We start from the raw sequence: 18,793 nt of genomic DNA, 5'->3' as shown, positions 1-18,793 counted from the left end.
TTAAAATACATATACAGTGAGACACGGGGTCTTGAAAATGTATGTACCCCCACTGTACTCTACTCCCACACACAGTTTATTATTGGTTTACAATAATTGACTTAGCAGACATATTATTCTCTGTTTTACTGGATAAAGAAGTACAATTGTTATTTTTGCTTTTACACATGCAGGCAGATGGTACAGTGTGCTGAAGTATTTCAAGGCTAGACCCCGGCCATTACGAACCCAGTTGTTGTAGTATGTTGATGCTGTGAGTCAGCATAAGACTGCCTAAATATCCTTTTGAAAATGTATGATGTTTTAAAAGTATGCGGCTGCAAGTTATCTAAAAGATAAAATGTTGTATTGCCAGGAGAATGTTTCTTTTGTTCCAGGCTATTGCGTATTACAGGGGGCCAAAAATTTCTGATCACAAGCATTTAATCCCTCAGATGCCGGTGTCAGATGTGACCACCGGCATCTGAGGGTTTTTTACGGCCCCTTTCACTTCTGGGCTGGTCACCGGCACCGGAGCGCTGAGATCGCCGGAGCCGGTGTATTCCTCTTGCAGCTGGGAGCCTTCTGAATACTTCCAGCCCTGCTAGAGGAAGATTGCTATTGAGACCTGCCTGTGGCAGGTCCCAATAGCAATGCACTAATTTTGCCATAGACGGCAATATTGTGATATTGAAGTCTATGGCATAAGTGATCTAATGATGGCAGGTTCAACCCCCTAGGGGGCTAAACATAAGTAAAAAGAGAATGAAAAAAAAGTTTAATAAAAAATATTAAAAAATTCTAATCACCCCCTTTCCCTAGATCACATGTAAAAATAAATAAACAAACATAAACACATTAGGTATCCCCGCATCTGAAAATGCCCGAACTATAAAAATAAATATTTTTTATCCAATGTATGGTGAACGCCGTAGCGGGAAAAAAGGTAAAAATGTCTGAAATGCAGTTTTTTTGCCACTTCAACCGCCACAAAAAAATGGAATAAAAAGTGAATGAAATGCCCGACATTCCCCCAAATTGTATTAATAAAAACGACATCTTTCCATGTACAAAAAGTCGCCTTACACAGCTCTGTACACAGAAATATAAAAAAGTTATGGGGGTCACAATATTGCGATGTAAAACATTTTTTGTTTCTTTCAAACATTCTGAATTTTGTTTTAGTTTCCCAGTACATCACACATAATATTAAATAGTACCATTAGAAAGTATAACTTGTCCGGTAAAAATTAAGCCCTATTCTCTGCACTTCGTTACTGTTTCTGTGGTAGTTACAGCAGAGGAAGCGTAATCTCGTTGTAACCTGTCATCTGCAGCGTAATCTCGCGAGATTACGCTTCCTCTGCTGTAACTACCACAGAGTAACGAAGTGCAGAGATTGTGAATAGACATCCCGTGGACTGTCTATTCACTGTCTAAACACTTCAGTATCGTTAATGTGTTAGTATAAGACAGCACATACTGATCTAAAAGAATCCCTATGCACTAAATGAATGGAGAGGAGTGCATGATGCTGATTGGTCAGCATCATACACTCCTCTGTACAACGCCCACTTGGTCTAAAGTAAAAACATGCCCACTTGGGCATTAAGCAACTCATTAGCATAAATCTAAAATCGCTAATAAAGTGGTGAAAACAGATAGTTTTTTTTAAATAAAAAGCATTACTGTCACCTACATTATAGCGCCGATCTCCTTATATAGGATATAGGGCACTTATAATGTGGTGACAGAGCCTCTTTAAGGGCTTGTTATTTTTTTATATTGAACAACTTTTATAGAGTATGAAGATGTTGTTATTAGCAGATGAACATTTATTTTAACAATTGATAAGGGTTGAGTCCGATGCAAGTGCCAATAAACTTGAACTAAAAGACTTTAAAATTACGAACTCCATCACTGAGATGCGGCAGGCACAGCCTGAGCCAATACAACGGGCTTGTCATGCACTGACGGCAGTGTCACAATTCTAAGCAGTTGTTCAGACAAGCAACTTGCCATAGGAAGAGGATTTTGATGTGGAGGGTTTGTGGCAGTCATAATAAAACTCCACTAATCCACCTACGAGGGAACTCACATCAGGCTCACAGTATAAGGTGCTGTGTACAGCCCGGTGACATACACTAACAATCTACAGTGACTGACATATAAGAAGGACCAAACCAAGTCCTGCTGACATCAGCAATCGTCAAAGTAAAGCAAAGGCCAAAGACCTGCGTGAATCAGTCAGCAGCATCCAAGTGTTTACAGCGGAAGACAAGTAAGTGACCAGAAGGTGGGTAATAATAAATCCCTGACTGGATACCACCTTACAGTCTGACTCCACAACTGTGTGGGTTACCCTAAGGGTATGTTCACACGAGGTCATTACGTCCGTAATTGACGGACGTATTTCAACCGCAAGTACCGGACCGAACACAGTGCAGGGAGCCGGGCTCCGAGCATCATAGTTATGTACGACGCTAGGAGTCCCTGCCTCGCTGCCGGACAACTGTCTCGTACTGAAAACATGATTACAGTACGGACGTAATGACCTCGTGTGAACATACCCTTAGAGTGACAGTCAGTGAAGTGCAGAAGACAGAAGAGGATGATGATGTACAGGATTTGGCAACAAACTGATGGGACACAAACCTGAGTGGAAATACTGGGATTGGTGATAGTATTATTTTATTAGTTGAGGCCTAATTGTTTATATTGTTTGAGGTTTATAATTATAATGTATGTAAATATGCCATGGTACTGCAAATTACAATCTTAGGTGTTTTATTGTGTGGAATTATGAGGTGAGGGTCACTGGTTGTTGTCACTCATAAGAAATACATGGCAGCAATGAGAACCCTGATGTTTTGTTACCTGGGTATTTTTAAGTATGAGAAAGATGCTGCCCACGACCTGTTATATCTGCAGCGGTAAATTTCCCATTAGGACAGTAATTGACAGTGCAACACAATTATTATGGCCAATACATGTGCTGTGGCAGGACAAGTTTGGATTATCGCTAACATTAGTAGGTTTAACAGTAAAGAATGTGCATAATATAGAAAAATTAGCTGAAATATTTGACAATGTTATAGATTATGTTTTGATGTTTTATGCTACCAAAGGGGGCATGTGCCAAGTAGTTGGCCCAGCATGTTGCCATTATATAGACCTTTTTGCATTATGCAGGTCAAGTATGACATAGACCAAGTATGGGAAGGAAAAGGTTAGGCCTTCAAGGGGGTACCTTCTTTAACCCTTTTAACGACCCAGACATTTTTCATTTTTATGTTTTAGTTTTTCACTCCCCGACTTCCACCAGCCATAACGGTTTTATTTTTCCGTCAATAAAGTGGTGTGAGGGCTTATTGTTTGTGGGAGGAGTTGTAGTTTTTACTGGTACCATTTTTTGGTAAATACAATTTTTGATCACTTTTTATTACATTTTTTTTCAGCGCTAAGGTAACCAAAAAACAACTTTTCTGGTGTTTTAAATTTTTTAATTTTTTATGCCGTTCACCGTTCGAGTAAAGTAATGGTATATTGTAATAGTTCGGACTTTCGGCGATATCAATTATTTTTTTTTACATTGTGCTTGATAAAAAAGTGCGAGAGGGGGGTTTTTGAACTTTTAATATTTTCTATTGGCACCATTTAAAGTACCATATAATATACTGGGAAGTGGAAAAAAAATTCTTTGTTGGGTGCATTTGGAAAAAAATCTAAATACCTAAATTGTTTTTTAAGTTTTGTTTTTACGGCTTTCACCGTGCTGTAAAAACGACAATGTAATTTTATTCTGCGGCTTAATACAATTACGGTGATACCAAATTTATATAGGTTTTTTTTATATTTTACTATTTTTACAAAGAAAAAACTATTTGTTAAAAAAATTTGTTCTGTTTCACCACATTCTGAGAGATTTAACTTTTTTATTTTCCGTCGATTGAGCAGTGGGAGTTCTTAATTTTTGCAGACGAGCTGTAGTTTTTACTGGTACCATTTTTTGGTAAATACAATTTTTTGATCACTTTTTATTAAAAAAAATTTCAGCACTAAGGTGACCAAAAAACAACCTTTCTGGTGTTTTAAAATGTTTATTTTTTTACACCATTCACCATGCGAGTAAGATAATGGTATATTGTAATCGTTCAGACTTTTACGGACACAGCGATACCAATTCTTTTTTTACATTGTGCTTGAGGAAAAATGGCAAAAGGGGGGTTTTTATTTTACTTTTTTTACACTTTCTTTTAGTCCCGCTAGGGGACAAGAACCAGCGATTGTTAGATCGCTGGTATAATACACTGCAATACTAATGTATTGCAGTATATTGTCACTTTCACAGGCTTCTGCTAACCCCTGCCACAGACAGAATATTAGGCCCCCGGGCTGCCATGACACCCATCGGCACCTCCGCGATCACACTGTGGGGGGCCGTTGAGCTGTCAGAGCGGCCCTCCCTCTCCTTCTTTCAACGGTTTAAATGCCGCGGTCACTAATGACCACGGCATTTAACTAGTTAAATAGCCAGGAACAGCATGATCGCTGTTCCTGGCTGTTAGAACAGCGTGTCAGCTGTAAAACACAGCTGACAGATGCGATGTATGGAGCGGGCTCAGCACGTGAGCCCACTCAAAACATCACACCCCACTCCATGACGTGTATTTTCATCATGGGACGGGGAAGGGTTAAGTACCTGGCTTGGATACAAAATGTCCTCAAAAAAACAAAAGGTGGGAAATGTGGAAGTGATTAAAAGATGTTTAAATTATGACATTTTGTGTAGATTCCATCTTGTATGTGGGGCGTCCATATTGGATATTTGGAATCCATATTGTGGCCTGAAGGTTCCATTTTGAGATTAATAAGTCATGTTGCTTTAAAGCTAATACAGCTATGTCCGCATTGTCTGAAACAATTCTTCGTTTTTTTTGTCCCTAAGCTGCATTTTTATATTTACTCTCTCTCTTGCTCTGGAGAATATAGCTAAATATTTACACGTTTTGTTGTGTGAAAAAGAGCTTATTATCCTTTAGGTCTCACGCACACGGCCCTTGCGGATTACCGCCGCAGCCTCATTTTCGGCCCATTCTCCCATACAAAATATGGGAGCACAGCCCGTAAAACACAAAAGATAGGAGGACATGTTCTATCTTTTGCGGTACATTTCTACGGCATGGACACCTATCCGTAGTGATACGGAAAGGTGTCTGCGGCCAATGGAACTGAATGGGTCTGTAATTGCGGACCGTATTGCGGTCCGCAATTACGGAAATTTTTGATGGTCGTGTGCATGAGGCCTGAGGGTCTGGAGAATGGTTCTGTTTACTATAAGGGAGGGGGTAGTTTGACTCTTAGCATCTATGACGTGGTATATTTTGGGTAAATCATGGTAAATCATTGGTTCAGAACAAAACATATTGTCACTGTATGCTATTGGCTAAATCAAATCCAAATTAACGTCACATTGTAAACATTGTAAACGATTGCCTGGAATCAAGCTACTCCTTTTTCGAAAGATATTATTGTAATTGTTTTGATCAATAAACATCAGAGAAGAATATTTGAGTTTACAAGCATGGTTTCTGTGTCTTCCTTCTCCCCGATATATCGATAACCTATGATGAGGATCTGGGCGGGTATCGGTTGACATACCCATTACAAATTTCAGTCTAATATATTTTGGGCCATGATTGCGTCCACAGCCAGGTTCGCACGTAGTGTAAACGCTGCAGAATTTACGCAACTGAATTGTGTGCGGAAATTCTGCAGCATTTGCAGTAACAGCAAAGTGGATGAGATTTGGGAAACCTCATGCTAAGGGCGGATTTACACGAACGTGATATACGTCCGTGCAACGTGCGTGATTTTCACGCGCCTCGCACGGACCTATATTAGTCTATGGGGCAGTGCAGACTGTCAGTGATTTTTGCGCTGCGCTGCGTAAAACTCATGACACGTCCTATATTTCTGCGTTTTTCGCGCATCACGCACCCATTGAAGTCAATGGGTGCGTGAAAATCATGCGCACCACATGGTAGCACTTCCGTGGGACGCGTGTTATTCGCGCAACAGCAGTCAAAAGTATGTTTGGAAACAGAAAAGCACCACGGAGTGTCATAATGATGGCGGCTGCGCGAAAATCACGCAGCCGCACATCCTATGTGATGCCACACGGAGCTGTTAAGTGCAAAAACGCACACACTCGTGTAAATCCCCCCTTATGCTGTGAAAAAAACCTGCAGCATAAACGTTAATAAATTGACGTGCGGTGCAGGATTTAAATTCTGCGTTTTAGTTGATTTTCCGTTGCAGGTTTTCCCCATTGAATTCAATGGGGATGCAAAGCCCACAACAGAAAGTCAAGTGTTGCTACTTTTGCAGGGTATTCTCAGCGATTACGCAGCAAAAATCGCAACTACGGAAAACAAAAAAAAATCCATAACTACTCAGAACGCCCTTCTTCTTCCTCCAGTCTGGCCTCCTGGGATGACGTTTCATCCCATGTGACCGCTGCAGCCAATCACAGGCTGCAGCGTCACATGGCCTGCAATGTCATCGTAGGAGGCCGGACTACGCGCAGAGAAGACTGCGAGGGTAAGTATAAACAGCTTTCTTCAGCAGGGGAAGTTCCGTTTGAGAAACTGCACCTCAATGAGGTGCGATTTTTCGGACGGAATGTACTGCGGGTTCCAGGTCGGATACGCTATGTAATTTTTTACGCAGCGTATCCGCCCCGTGGGAACCCGGCCTTAGGCCACATTCAGACGTAGCAGAAAATTTCCGCTGCAGATTTTGCTACAAATTTGCGGCAATTACACAACGAATCTGCAGCAAAGTTTGCTCAGTCGTGGTGGATTTCACAGCAGACTTGCTGCAGATTTCAGCCTTTGCATTGCAAAAGCTGAAATCCGCAGTGAAAATCCGCTGCTTCTCCGCAACAGACTGTGCATGTAGCGGAGTGTAAATTCCGCACCGCAGTCCAAATTTTCCACAATGTCTAAACTAAGTTACCTAAAAAGTTATAAAAACCAAGGGGAAAAAAAAAGCTGCTGCGGATTTCCACTGAGGACTGTCCACAGCGGAATTCCGTCATGTCTGAATGTGACCTTAGGCCACGTTCAGACGTAACGAAAAATTTCCGCTTCAGATTTTGCTGCAAATTCGCGTCAATTGAGCAACGAATATGCAGCAAAATTTGCAGATGTGACAGATAATTCAGACGGGGCGGATATCACAGATTTTACCCTTTGGCTGCTACAGACTTTCACTGCGGACTGTCCGCAGCAGAATTCCACCACGTCTGAACGTGCCCTTATAGTTATAGGATTAGGTATATCTTTCTTGGTACAGTAATTACACTGATTCCCTAAATTCATTTTGTCACTTCTAAACCTGCTCCAGTTTAGCTATGACTTTTTTTTATACACATACCCAAACAAAATATATTGTGTTTTCATTGTGAGTGGAAAGAATTGTTATGTATGTGCATTAGCTAGTTTTCAGTATTCAGTATAACCACATATACAAGCTATAAGGCTATGTTCACATGGGGCGGATACGCTGCATAAGAGTAAACAGCGTATTCGCCCTGGTGGCCACAGGGAATTCCAGCCGAAAAATCGCACCAAAATGTCCACTGCGGAAAACTGCACATAGAAAAAAAATGTTTCATTCTTACATAGCCATGGGCGACACGTCCCTCTGCCATCCTGCAGGCCCGGCCTCCTGGGATCAAGTTTCATATTAATGTGACCGCTGCAGCCTGTGATTGGTTGCAGCGGTCACATGGGGTGAAACATCATCCCAGGAGGCCAGCCTGGATGAAAAAGCCCAGAATTCTGGGTAAGTATAAGATTTTTTTTTTCAGAGTTGCGATTTTTACGGTGGAATTGCAGCATTTCCACCGCAAACATTGCAACATCTGCTATTTGTTGCGAGTTTTACCTCCCTATTGAATTCAATGGGGAAAACCTGCTACAAAAATGCAGCGATTCCGCAAATATATTTGACATACTGCGGATTAAAAAACCGCACTGCACGTCAGTTTCTGAGTGTTTTTTCCGCTCATCATTTATGTAGCGTTTGAGTGAGATTTGTTGAAATCTTATCTACTCCGCTGCTATTGTATTATGCTGCGGATTTTCCGCATTTAAATCCGTTGCGAAAAATCCTCAGTATTTCTGCTACGTGTGAACCCTAATAGAGGAAATCTGATCACGTGGCCAAATCCAAGTCTAATCTTTTCACTTGGCACCTAAATCCCCAGCATATTAGTGGATATAGTCATATTATTGTCAATGATTTGTTCCTCCTGAGCTGCAACTCACCCTCAGCACCAATAGAAACCAATTTCACTCCTTTGCTGGCAATAAAGTCCAAAGCCTTGTTCACATTTGCGATCTTATGGAAGCGCATTTTTCCTTTGTCTGGTTTAGGCAGTCTCTCCCCTGTAAAAAAAAAGTTAAAAACATTAATATATTGTTAGAAAATTAGTGAGGTTAGAAGGAGAAATAACCTGATAAAGTTTAAGTTATTATAGTACTGTAATCATTTATAAAGCGAACAGCTGAAGTTGGACGCAAATCGCGATAATGTTACGATTTTACTAGGAATCATAGGCAATTCCATGTCGCAGTGCCCTAGCCTTGAGGGTACGAACACACACAACGTAAACACTGCGGATTTTCCGCAACGGATTAATTGCGGAAAATCCGCAGCGTATTACAGTAGCAGCAGTGTGGGTGAGATTTCAACAAATCTTATCCTTACACAGCGGAAAAAAAAATGCCGAAAAAAACCGCACAGAAATTGACCTGCGGTGCGGTTTCCTCAACCGAAGCATCTCATAATTGCTGCGTAATCGCTGCTCTTCTGTTGCGTGTTTTCCTAATTAAATTCAATGGGGTGTTTAAACCCGCAACAAAGTGGTGTGTGTTGCGACATTTGTGGCAGAATCTTGTGCAGAAATTGTGCAGCAATTCCGCCGCAAAAATCGCAAGTAAGAAAAAAAATATAATTTATACTTCCCTTAGTTCCCTGCTTCTTCTCCAGTCCAGCCTCCTGGGATGACGTTTCATCCCATGTGACCGCTGCAGCCAATAACAGGCTGCAGCGGTCACATGGCCTGCAACGTCATCCGAGGAGGCCGGACTATGCGCAGGCAAGAGGGGGTGAAAAAGTATGAACGTTTTCTTACAACATTTTCTGGTGCTGCTTTACGCAGCAGAAATTCTGCCAGAAAAACGTACCACAATGTCGTGTGATTTTTCGGATGGCTTTGTAAACCTTTGAATGGCATTTTCATATATACACTACCGTTCAAAAGTTTAGGGTCACGTAGAAATGTCCTTATTTTTTAAAGAAAAGCACAGTTTTTTTCAATGAAGATAACATTAAATTAATCAGAAATACACTCTATACCTTGTTAATGTGCTAAATGACTATTCTAGCTGCAAACGTCTTGTTTTTAATGCAATATCTACATAGGTGTATAGAGGCCCATTTCCAGCAACCATCACTCCAGTGTTCTAATGGTACATTGTGTTTGCTAACTGTGTTAGAAGGCTAATGGATGATTAGAAACACTTGAAAACCCTTGTGCAATTATGTTAGCACCGCTGTAAACAGTTTTGCTGGTTAGAGGAGCTATAAAACTGACCTTCCTTTGAGCTAGTTGAGAATCTGGAGCATTACATTTGTGGGTTCGATTAAACTCTCAAAATGGCTAGAAAAAGAGAGCTTTCATGTGAAACTCGACAGTCTATTCTTGTTCTTAGAAATGAAGGCTATTCCATGCGAGAAATTGCCAAGAAACTGAAGATTTCCTACAACGTTGTGTACTACTCCCTTCAGAGGACAGCACACACAGGCTCTAACCAGAGTAGAAAGAGAAGTGGGAGGCCCCGCTGCACAACTGAGCAACAAGACAAGTACATTAGAGTCTCTAGTTTGAGAAATAGACGCCTCACAGGTCCTCAACTGGCAGCTTCATTAAATAGTACCCGCAAAACGCCAGTGTCAACGTCTACAGTGAAGAGGCGACTCCGGGATGCTGGCCTTCAGGGCAGAGTGGCAAAGAAAAAGCCATATCTGAGACTGGCTAATAAAAGGAAAAGATTAATATGGGCAAAAGCACACCGACATTGGACAGAGGAAGATTGGAAAAAAGTGTTATGGACAGACGAATCGAAGTTTGAGGTGTTTGGATCACACAGAAGAACATTTGTGAGACGCAGAACAACTGAAGAGATGCTGGAAGAGTGCCTGACGCCATCTGTCAAGCATGGTGGAGGTAATGTGATGGTCTGGGGTTGCTTTGGTGCTGGTAAAGTGGGAGATTTGTACAAGGTAAAAGGGATTTTGAATAAGGAAGGCTATCACTCCATTTTGCAACGCCATGCCATACCCTGTGGACAGCGCTTGATTGGAGCCAATTTCATCCTACAACAGGACAATGACCCAAAGCACAAGTCCAAATTATGCAAGAACTATTTAGGGAAGAAGCAGACAGCTGGTATTCTATCTGTAATGGAGTGGCCAGCGCAGTCACCAGATCTCAACCCCATAGAGCTGTTGTGGGAGCAGCGTGATCGTATGGTATGCAAGAAGTGCCCATCAAGCCAATCCAACTTGTGGGAGGGGCTTCTGGAAGCATGGGGTGAAATTTCTCCCGATTACCTCAGCAAATTAACAGCTAGAATGCCAAAGGTCTGCAATGCTGTAATTGCTGCAAATGGAGCATTCTTTGACGAAAGCAAAGTTTGCAGGAGAAAATTCTTATTTCAAATAAAAATCATTATTTCTAACCTTGTCAATGTCATGACTATATTTTCTAGTCATTTTGAAACTCATTTGATAAATATAAAAGTGAGACCCCAAACTTTTGAACGGTAGTGTATATATATATATATATATATATATATATATATATATATATATATAAACAAATGGATCCAGCCACACCGCTATGCTGTGGGTGCAAGCCAACGGGATAAGACCACAATCCCAATGGTATATAAGACAAAAAATGGAGTGCTGCCTATTTTTTGTCTTTTATATATATATATATATATATATATATATATATATATATATATAGTGTGATTGGTGCAACTTTATAAATAGTTTTTATTAAAAATGATTTTTACTTTTTGAGATACAGCTGCTCTGTATTCTCAATACGGATCCACCTGTAACCTATCACATCTAAATTATGAACTTAGATGTGATAGATTACAGATGGATCCTGCATGTCAGACACCCGCAGGACCCGCTTTCACTGAACTCGTCAGTCCCACGGACCTGAGGGGAGCAGGATTTAGCGAACGATACAGCTGCTCTGTATAGGGTATACAGAGCAAATGTATCTCAAAAAGTTACAAACATTTTTTAGAAAGTTGCACCAATGACACTGACTGACCTTTTTATTAAAAAAAATGCCATTCAAAGGTTCACATAGCCTTGAAAGAGACTCTGTTTATCAATGTAAATTATTGGACCCCCTGAACAAACTCCTGAACTCCTGACTTGGAGGTGAATGCATGCTGGATGTATTGGCTAACTGGTTCAGCGCAATCACATGATTGAACTAGTAAGAAATCTTTTGCCAGTCAATTGTCAAATAAATTGTTTGGATGGTTTAATTTTATAAGTACTTCCTGTGGGGGGGGATTGATTAATACCAGACCAAAATGCGAACACGCGCCAATCATGACTGTAACACCAGGTCAGACTCTAAATAAAGGTATTCAAGTTGTTTCTTTATTGCTCTAGCATACCCAACACATGACATTTCTACTGTATCTTAACTGCATGGGACGTTAGTCAATCTTTTTCAGTTGACACCACTATTGTAGTCTGCCTCTTCTGCTATTTAGCACGTGTGTTTTGGATTTACATTTAGAGCTCATGCACACAACTAAAGAACGATTCCGTACAACCCCTGAGTTTCACAGAGCAATAATGTGGCACTCATAACACTTTTTGTGGCCATACTGCACCTCCGTATGCCTATAATTTCCTATGGAGACATATAAAGAATTTTCAACAAAAAAAACTTGGCATGTTCCACCGCATGACGTAAAACACAGAAATTGAAAATATCTCTATAATACGGTGCTGTACAAAGGCACTGTATGGTGACATACAAAGTGCCTCCCACTCTGTAACACAGAGCTGCAGTGACTATGCAGGTCTGTCCCAAATATTTATTTTATCTTGTGTCAATTAAAAAATGTTGTGATTGCTGCCTAAGGGCATGACCACACGTGGCGGATTTCCTCCGCAACTGTCCGCATCAATGCCGCACAGAATCTGCGTTGCAGATTCTGCTGCGGATCTGCACAAAATGTGCAGTAAATTGATGCGGACTAGCTGCTGCGGACTGCGGGAAAAGTGCTTCCCTTCTCCCTATTCAGTGCAGGATAGAGAGAAGGGACAGCACTTTCCCTAGTGAAAGTAAACGAATTTCTTACTTACCGGCCGTTGTCTTGGTGACGCGTCCCTCTTTCGGCATCCAGCCCGACCTCCCTGGATGACGCGCCAGTCCATGTGACCGCTGCAGCCTGTGCTTGGCCTGTGATTGGCTGCAGCCGTCACTTAGACTGAAACGTCATCCTGGGAGGCCGGACTGGAGACAGAAGCAGGGAGTTCTCGGTAAGTATGAACTTATATTTTTTTACAGATAGCTGTATATTTGGATCGGTAGTCACTGTCCAGGGTGCAGAAACAGTTACTGCCGATCGCTTAACTCTTTCAGCACCCTGGACAGTGACTATTTACAGACGTCTCCTAGCAACGCTCCCGTCATTACGGGAGCCCCATTGACTTCCTCAGTCTGGCTGTAGACCTAGAAATACATAGGTCCAGCCAGAATGAAGAAATGTCATGGCAAAAAAGCAAGACGTATCCGCAGCACACATAACATGTGCATGACAGCTGCGGACTTCATTGCGGAATTTAGAATCTCCATTGAAGTCAATGGAGAAATTCCGCCATGAGTCCGCCACTGCTCCGCAACAGACAGAGCATGCTGCGGACACCAAATTCCGCTCCGCAGCCTATGCTCCGCAGCGGAATGTTACGCATCGTCTAAACGAACACTTCTAAATAGAAGTGGAAGTCAATGCAGAAACGGCTCCGCTGCGGATTAACGCTGCGGAGTGTCCGCAGCGGAATTTAAGTGAAATTCCGCCAGGTGTGAACCCAGCCTAAAAGTTTCCTTTGTGTCAATTAGACGTATCATAAAGACCTGAATGGTGGGGGTCTGAATGCTGTGAACAGGTTGTCACATTGTTAATGCCAAGGTCTCTAACTTATCAAGAGCCCAGGCAAATAATTCAAAATTAATTAAAAGAGTTTCTTAGTGCACATATGTGTAATAACAATAATGAATTATGACTGATTCAGAACATAAAAAAACACAAAACTATAGCCTACTATATCACTTCTGTCAAGTGTTTCATTGTAAAGCACTTACCAGAGATAACCTCAAGCAGCAACATCAGTTTCAAGCCATTTCTGAAATCATCCTCAATGTTCTCAATTTGTGTACCAGCTTTCCTAAGGTGAGAGTTGCACCAGGCTGTGAAGGTCTGTGGAGAGAAAATAAATAATGTTTTTATCCATCATGCTACTAATATTGATTAAATATAAACTTTAAATAATTACTAATAAATTATATTAACATGACAGGCCCAGAGCATATACCAGAGTCAAACCTTGGCCTTCCTTTACCCAGAGTAAAAATTTAGTTGCCTTCCCTAGCCCTGTATTTAAAAACTCTGACCAAGGCATAATGGCTTGTGGGTGCCCGCCTAGCACTGAGTACCTGGGGCACATGCCCTACTAGTCACCACTTATCATCGCCCCTGGCATATATAACGGAAAGGGTCCATAAGGAGCTCAAATTGCCTCCCTACTGTTACACTACTTGCACCTTCAGGTCCGTCTCACAAAATATTGACAACTGTGGGCAGCTGTGTAGTGCTGCCACCCTTCCCCCTGGCCCAATTCCAGAATATCCATCCTGTAAGGTCTCCATAGAAATGGCATGATTTACCTTAATGCGTGTAAATCACAGTGATAGGGCGATAGGGCGCAAATATGTGCCATGACTATGTACTGGGAGAAGGGATAAAAGGGAAAATTGTGTGGCTATGGATTATGAGTATGTAATTATTTGTTCATATAAAAAGTAACTTTTATTAATTGCACTAAAATAAAGCAAAACATTAAAAAAAAATCTCCTACTTTTCAAACTGGGCAGGTGTCAGTGAACCCCACTGTCACACTGCCAGGCTGGGTAAAATAAGCCAGCAACTTTAGATTGTGGTGACGGTGGGGTGGGGGGGTGTCACTTATACTTGGGCAGGTATAAGAATAATGACCCAATATACAATAATACAGAGTACAGATGTGAATATCGGTGTCTTTGTATCATGCACTACGGGGCCGTGGAGTGACATCCTCATTTGCGGACCGTGCTCACAGTGATAATCATAGGAGCACAGTCTGTAAATGCAAAAATTTGAACATGTCCTATTTTTTGCGGCTTATTTCTACGGCCTGGACACACCAGTAAATGTAAGGGAAGGTGTCCATGGCCGATAGAAATGAATGTGTCAGTATTTTATCCGCAATTACAGATCTGAAATTGCGGATAAAAACTACGGTGGTGTGCATGAAGCCTTAGAATGTCACAAATCATTAATGGATACATTATCTGAAACTCGGCTGCCATTCTACCAAACCATTCTACCATGCCTGTTGTCTACTTGACCACTGCTATTACAATCAGAGTGGAAACCTTTCTTTTTTTTGCAATTTAAAATTACAAATAAAATTTTATGTCTTGATTCTATTTATCGATTCTTTTTTTTAGCCGGGGTTCTATTATTACATCTATCTTGAGAACATTGCTACTAACAGCAATGCTTCTTTAAAAATCCCTTTTTTTTCAGGCTTCTGGCCAACCCCACAAATCTGTCAGCTTCCAAGAAAGCTATTTTCAGGGTAACGATATCCTGGAGAGTCCCAAAGAGGTTTTATGGGCTGTTCACTGTACATCATCTTGGAATGAGGGAGCTTGGCTATCCCATACCAAATGGAAGGACAGGTGGGAGATCCTATTACTGTCTGCAATGTGCTGGTAACATCTTCCTGCAGATTTTATAGCAATGATGGTCTATTTAGGACACTGCATACCACATGACACCTCTACTTCAGTCATTGAAAAGTTCTTTATTGTAGACAATGTATAGATTTAACTCACTGTATTTCCATCCTCTATAATGTCACTAGGGTATTACTCATCAGAAACCTGTATATGTCATTCATTAAATTAGGAAGCACAGTTCAAATGGCCACCACAGGCTTTGTGTGTCCACCATTGCCAGAGCCTGACTTACATCACAGTCCAGATGATTACATACCTTCTAGATTATCGCTGCATGGACTGGATTGTTACTGTGCAGGAGAGATTATCACCACTATGACAGTAACACTTATCCAGCAGCAGTACCATGGGGATTGTAGTCAAATCATATGCTCTCATAGCAGATCCCGATTTAGCATAACATAAGTTATACTGGCAAACCCACATCTATTGCATACATTCCACCTAGACCGATGCTAATGACAAACATTTTTTCACTGACACAGCTGTCATGGCAGATCTCTTGCGCTCAAGTAGCTTCAGAAAGTAATTTTTTTCTTTTTTTAAAATTTCCTGATTGATTTGTGGTATAGTAAAAACTTTTGAGAAATTCTATTTTTGGTATCTGCATTTTAAGTAATTTTTCTCACACTAATATCTACACCACTGGAACCTTATATTCATGGGTTTAGAGGGTATAGAAGTACAAAAATTATGTTTTCTATAACTTTGTAGGATAAAAAAATCTCAAGTACTTTCATACTAATTATAGCCAGAGACGTAAAGCTTATAGTCAGTGTTTTACACAGTGTGCGACAAAATAGCACAAATGACAATGCAAGAGACTGATTAAAAGAGCTTTGTCCCGTATTAAAATTAAATAAATCCTAGTTAATAAAGCCTGTTGAGCTCTGCTTTTCTGTCAGTTTGTTAGAAAATTTACTTAGCAGATTCTTAATAATTTGTTTGCAGGAAAGCTAGTTGCAACTAATATGGCCATCATTACAAGTCTGATAGGGGTTGCCCCCAATCTTTTCCATAATCCTTAAAGGAAATCTGCAGGATGGCGGATTGGTAGATCGGTGTTGTATAACTTTTTAGATTTGCCATTTAGGAAAGTTGGGTTACAACCCCTGTTGTAACCGCAATGTGGATATATTATATTACCCAATTTTGGTATAGTTTGTGCCTATAATCATTGTCCAACATTTCATATTCGGTTTTCGCCTAGTTTTGTCGGAAATTCTGCAGGTTAAAAAAATTGCATCTATGATTGCACTAAAATTTATTTATTAATTTGTTTTCTCACTCCAACAAAGAAAACCAGTGAGAAAAGTGTGTGAGGGGGGGGGGGGATTAAAGAGTAATTAAACTTCTGACGTGTCATGGTGACATGTCAGAAGTTTTGATTGGTGGGGGTCCGAGCACGGAGACCCCCACCAATCGCTAAAACAAAGCGGCAGAAGCACTCGTGTGAGCACTCAGCCGGTTAGTTTCTGTTTGGCTTTTTCGGGGAAAGCCGATGTAGCGGAGTACGGGCTCATAGACTTTCTATTGAGCCCGTACTCCGCTACATTGATTTCCGGAAAAAGCGAACAGAAACTAAGCGGCTGAGCGCTCATACATGCATTTCTGCTGCTTTGTTTTATCGATAGGTAGGGGTCTCAGTGCTCGGACCCCCACCAATCAAAACTTCTGGCATATCACCATGACATGTCAGAAGTTTGTTGAGCGTTTAGTTACTCTTTAATCCCCCCCCCTTTTCTCACTCCCTTTTTCATGGAGGAATAATCAGAAATATGGGGACGATTTCTACCATGTTTACACAGGCAGATGATCGGGTACGAGCATATATATAAGCAATAGTTTGCCCCAGCATCGTGGGAGGTGCTTGAGTCCCCTATGTTTTTGCTTGGTCTCAGGTTTATACCTTTAGTGTGCGTTCATCAAAGCAGGATTTGCATTAGGGCTCATGCACACTACTGTATTATGGATCTATATCTGATTTTATTTCCGAAGATTTAATTTCAGTTTTCTTGTGGAAGTGCTGTATGAGGCTTTGACCTTAATATTAGAATGAAGCATATCTCAGAGAACTTTGACTCTAAGCAGGTGTAAGGAGGTTGTCTTGAATTTTGCATTGGAATTTTTATATTTCTTTTAAGCATAGAATAGTTCTGGAGAGTTGGTGTGTATATACAGGTACAGTATACGTCATCCCAACAGATGATCCGGCTATCTGATGACACAACGCACTAGTGGCCCCATCTCATGGATAAGTTACTTGCCATGTAAAAAGTCGATTAGCAAATTACTGCATAACAGAGCCAATATACGTACATATACAGAGTGTAGCAGGTTACACCAGCCCACTCGTCCTGTTCAATCTGTGTTAGCAGGCAGAGACACCATCTTTGACATCATCAGCATTATTTAGTGTCCAAAATCTCTTTTCAAGACACAATATAGGTCAAATAAGGAAAAGCCGCTAAATTTGATGATACAGAGTAGGTTTGAGTATATCCTCCAACCCTTCTCAGAGAGATTACTCTAGATTGTAAAAGTATCAAGTATCTGGTGTATTTTTCAGATTAAATGTATAGATCGGCCCCCACTCCTGAACCTTTCTTTTGGGCATAATAGTATGAGAAATATAAAAGACAAATAAAGAAGATTTCAACATGTAAAACTCCATTAATAACTGTATAGAATATTTGAAGTACCTAAATTATAGCAAAAAAACTAGGTTGGCCATGCATGTAATGCAATACTACCTATAGAAATACTACAGTTCCCCTGCAGCAGCAAATGTAAAACAAGCCCTTTAACTTTATGAAAGATTGTTATTTCGTTTCTAAAAAAACAAACCATGCATTACTACATAACATATACACATGATATATAATGTAAGTTTGTTAAAGTAACAGTGGACAGTTCCACAATTCTACGCTACCTTTCCTAAATTACAATTGACAGCGAGAAAGTGATGCACAATGACCTTGTATAAAGTACAATGTGAGCGTAGTGTGTATATGATCTGCTCACTAACAAGGTATTCTTGTAAACTTCAGAGCGTAGAGGTCAATGTTAGTTCTCTTCTTTGGTTAACAAACATAACCATAGTCCCACTGTTTAGAATTATGTAATTCTAGGAGAATGGACACCACTGGTAACTATGACATATTTTCCTGATAATATAGAGCTTCCAAGATCACCTCAACTCACCCTCCCGCTACAACCTTAAAATGTAGCTTCATGTTTCTTATATACCCCAATTAAGACAGGTCTTCCTTTAGAAATACAAAAGTGACCTCATGCCCTGTGTTTCCTTCATGCCCACCCCTCCTCTACAGTGTAGGAATCTTGAGCTAATTTAGACATTGCCATTAAAGGATCCGCAGTCCGGAATAGCAGCTGTTATATGATGCTGGATTCCTCCTGCTACTCCCCTTACACACGCAAACCATTATAGCTCAGACAGGATATTAACATGATGGATACTCAATAACTTTAGGTTCAAAACCAATGGACTATTCCATGACTCATTTATTACAGAAAAGATAAGGAACAACTAAGATGCTTTTATTATTCACCAAGAAATAAATTCCAAGCATATGTCTAAATTCCAAGGAATTCATGTGGAGTAATTAT

The 18,793-nt window shown here is 40.6% G+C and overlaps 1 protein-coding gene across 1 annotated transcript in view; it reads right to left on the bottom strand.

Moving 5' to 3' along the window:
- Positions 1-18,793, bottom strand: part of ACTN3 (actinin alpha 3) — a 71,103-nt gene that overhangs the window by 36,489 nt on the left and 15,821 nt on the right. Inside the window, exons 2-3 of the mRNA XM_075837392.1 lie at positions 13,466-13,580; positions 8,316-8,435 (exon numbers count right to left, since the gene is read on the bottom strand). Of these exons, the coding sequence (XP_075693507.1) occupies positions 8,316-8,435; positions 13,466-13,580 (235 nt within the window). The remainder of the gene's footprint in view (positions 1-8,315; positions 8,436-13,465; positions 13,581-18,793) is intronic.

This window comes from Rhinoderma darwinii, chromosome 9 (genome assembly GCF_050947455.1).
Source record: "Rhinoderma darwinii isolate aRhiDar2 chromosome 9, aRhiDar2.hap1, whole genome shotgun sequence".
NCBI classification, from domain to species: Eukaryota; Metazoa; Chordata; class Amphibia; order Anura; family Rhinodermatidae; genus Rhinoderma; species Rhinoderma darwinii.
The sequence above is the reverse complement of the archived record's forward strand: the minus strand, read 5'-3'. Positions and strand labels throughout refer to the sequence as shown.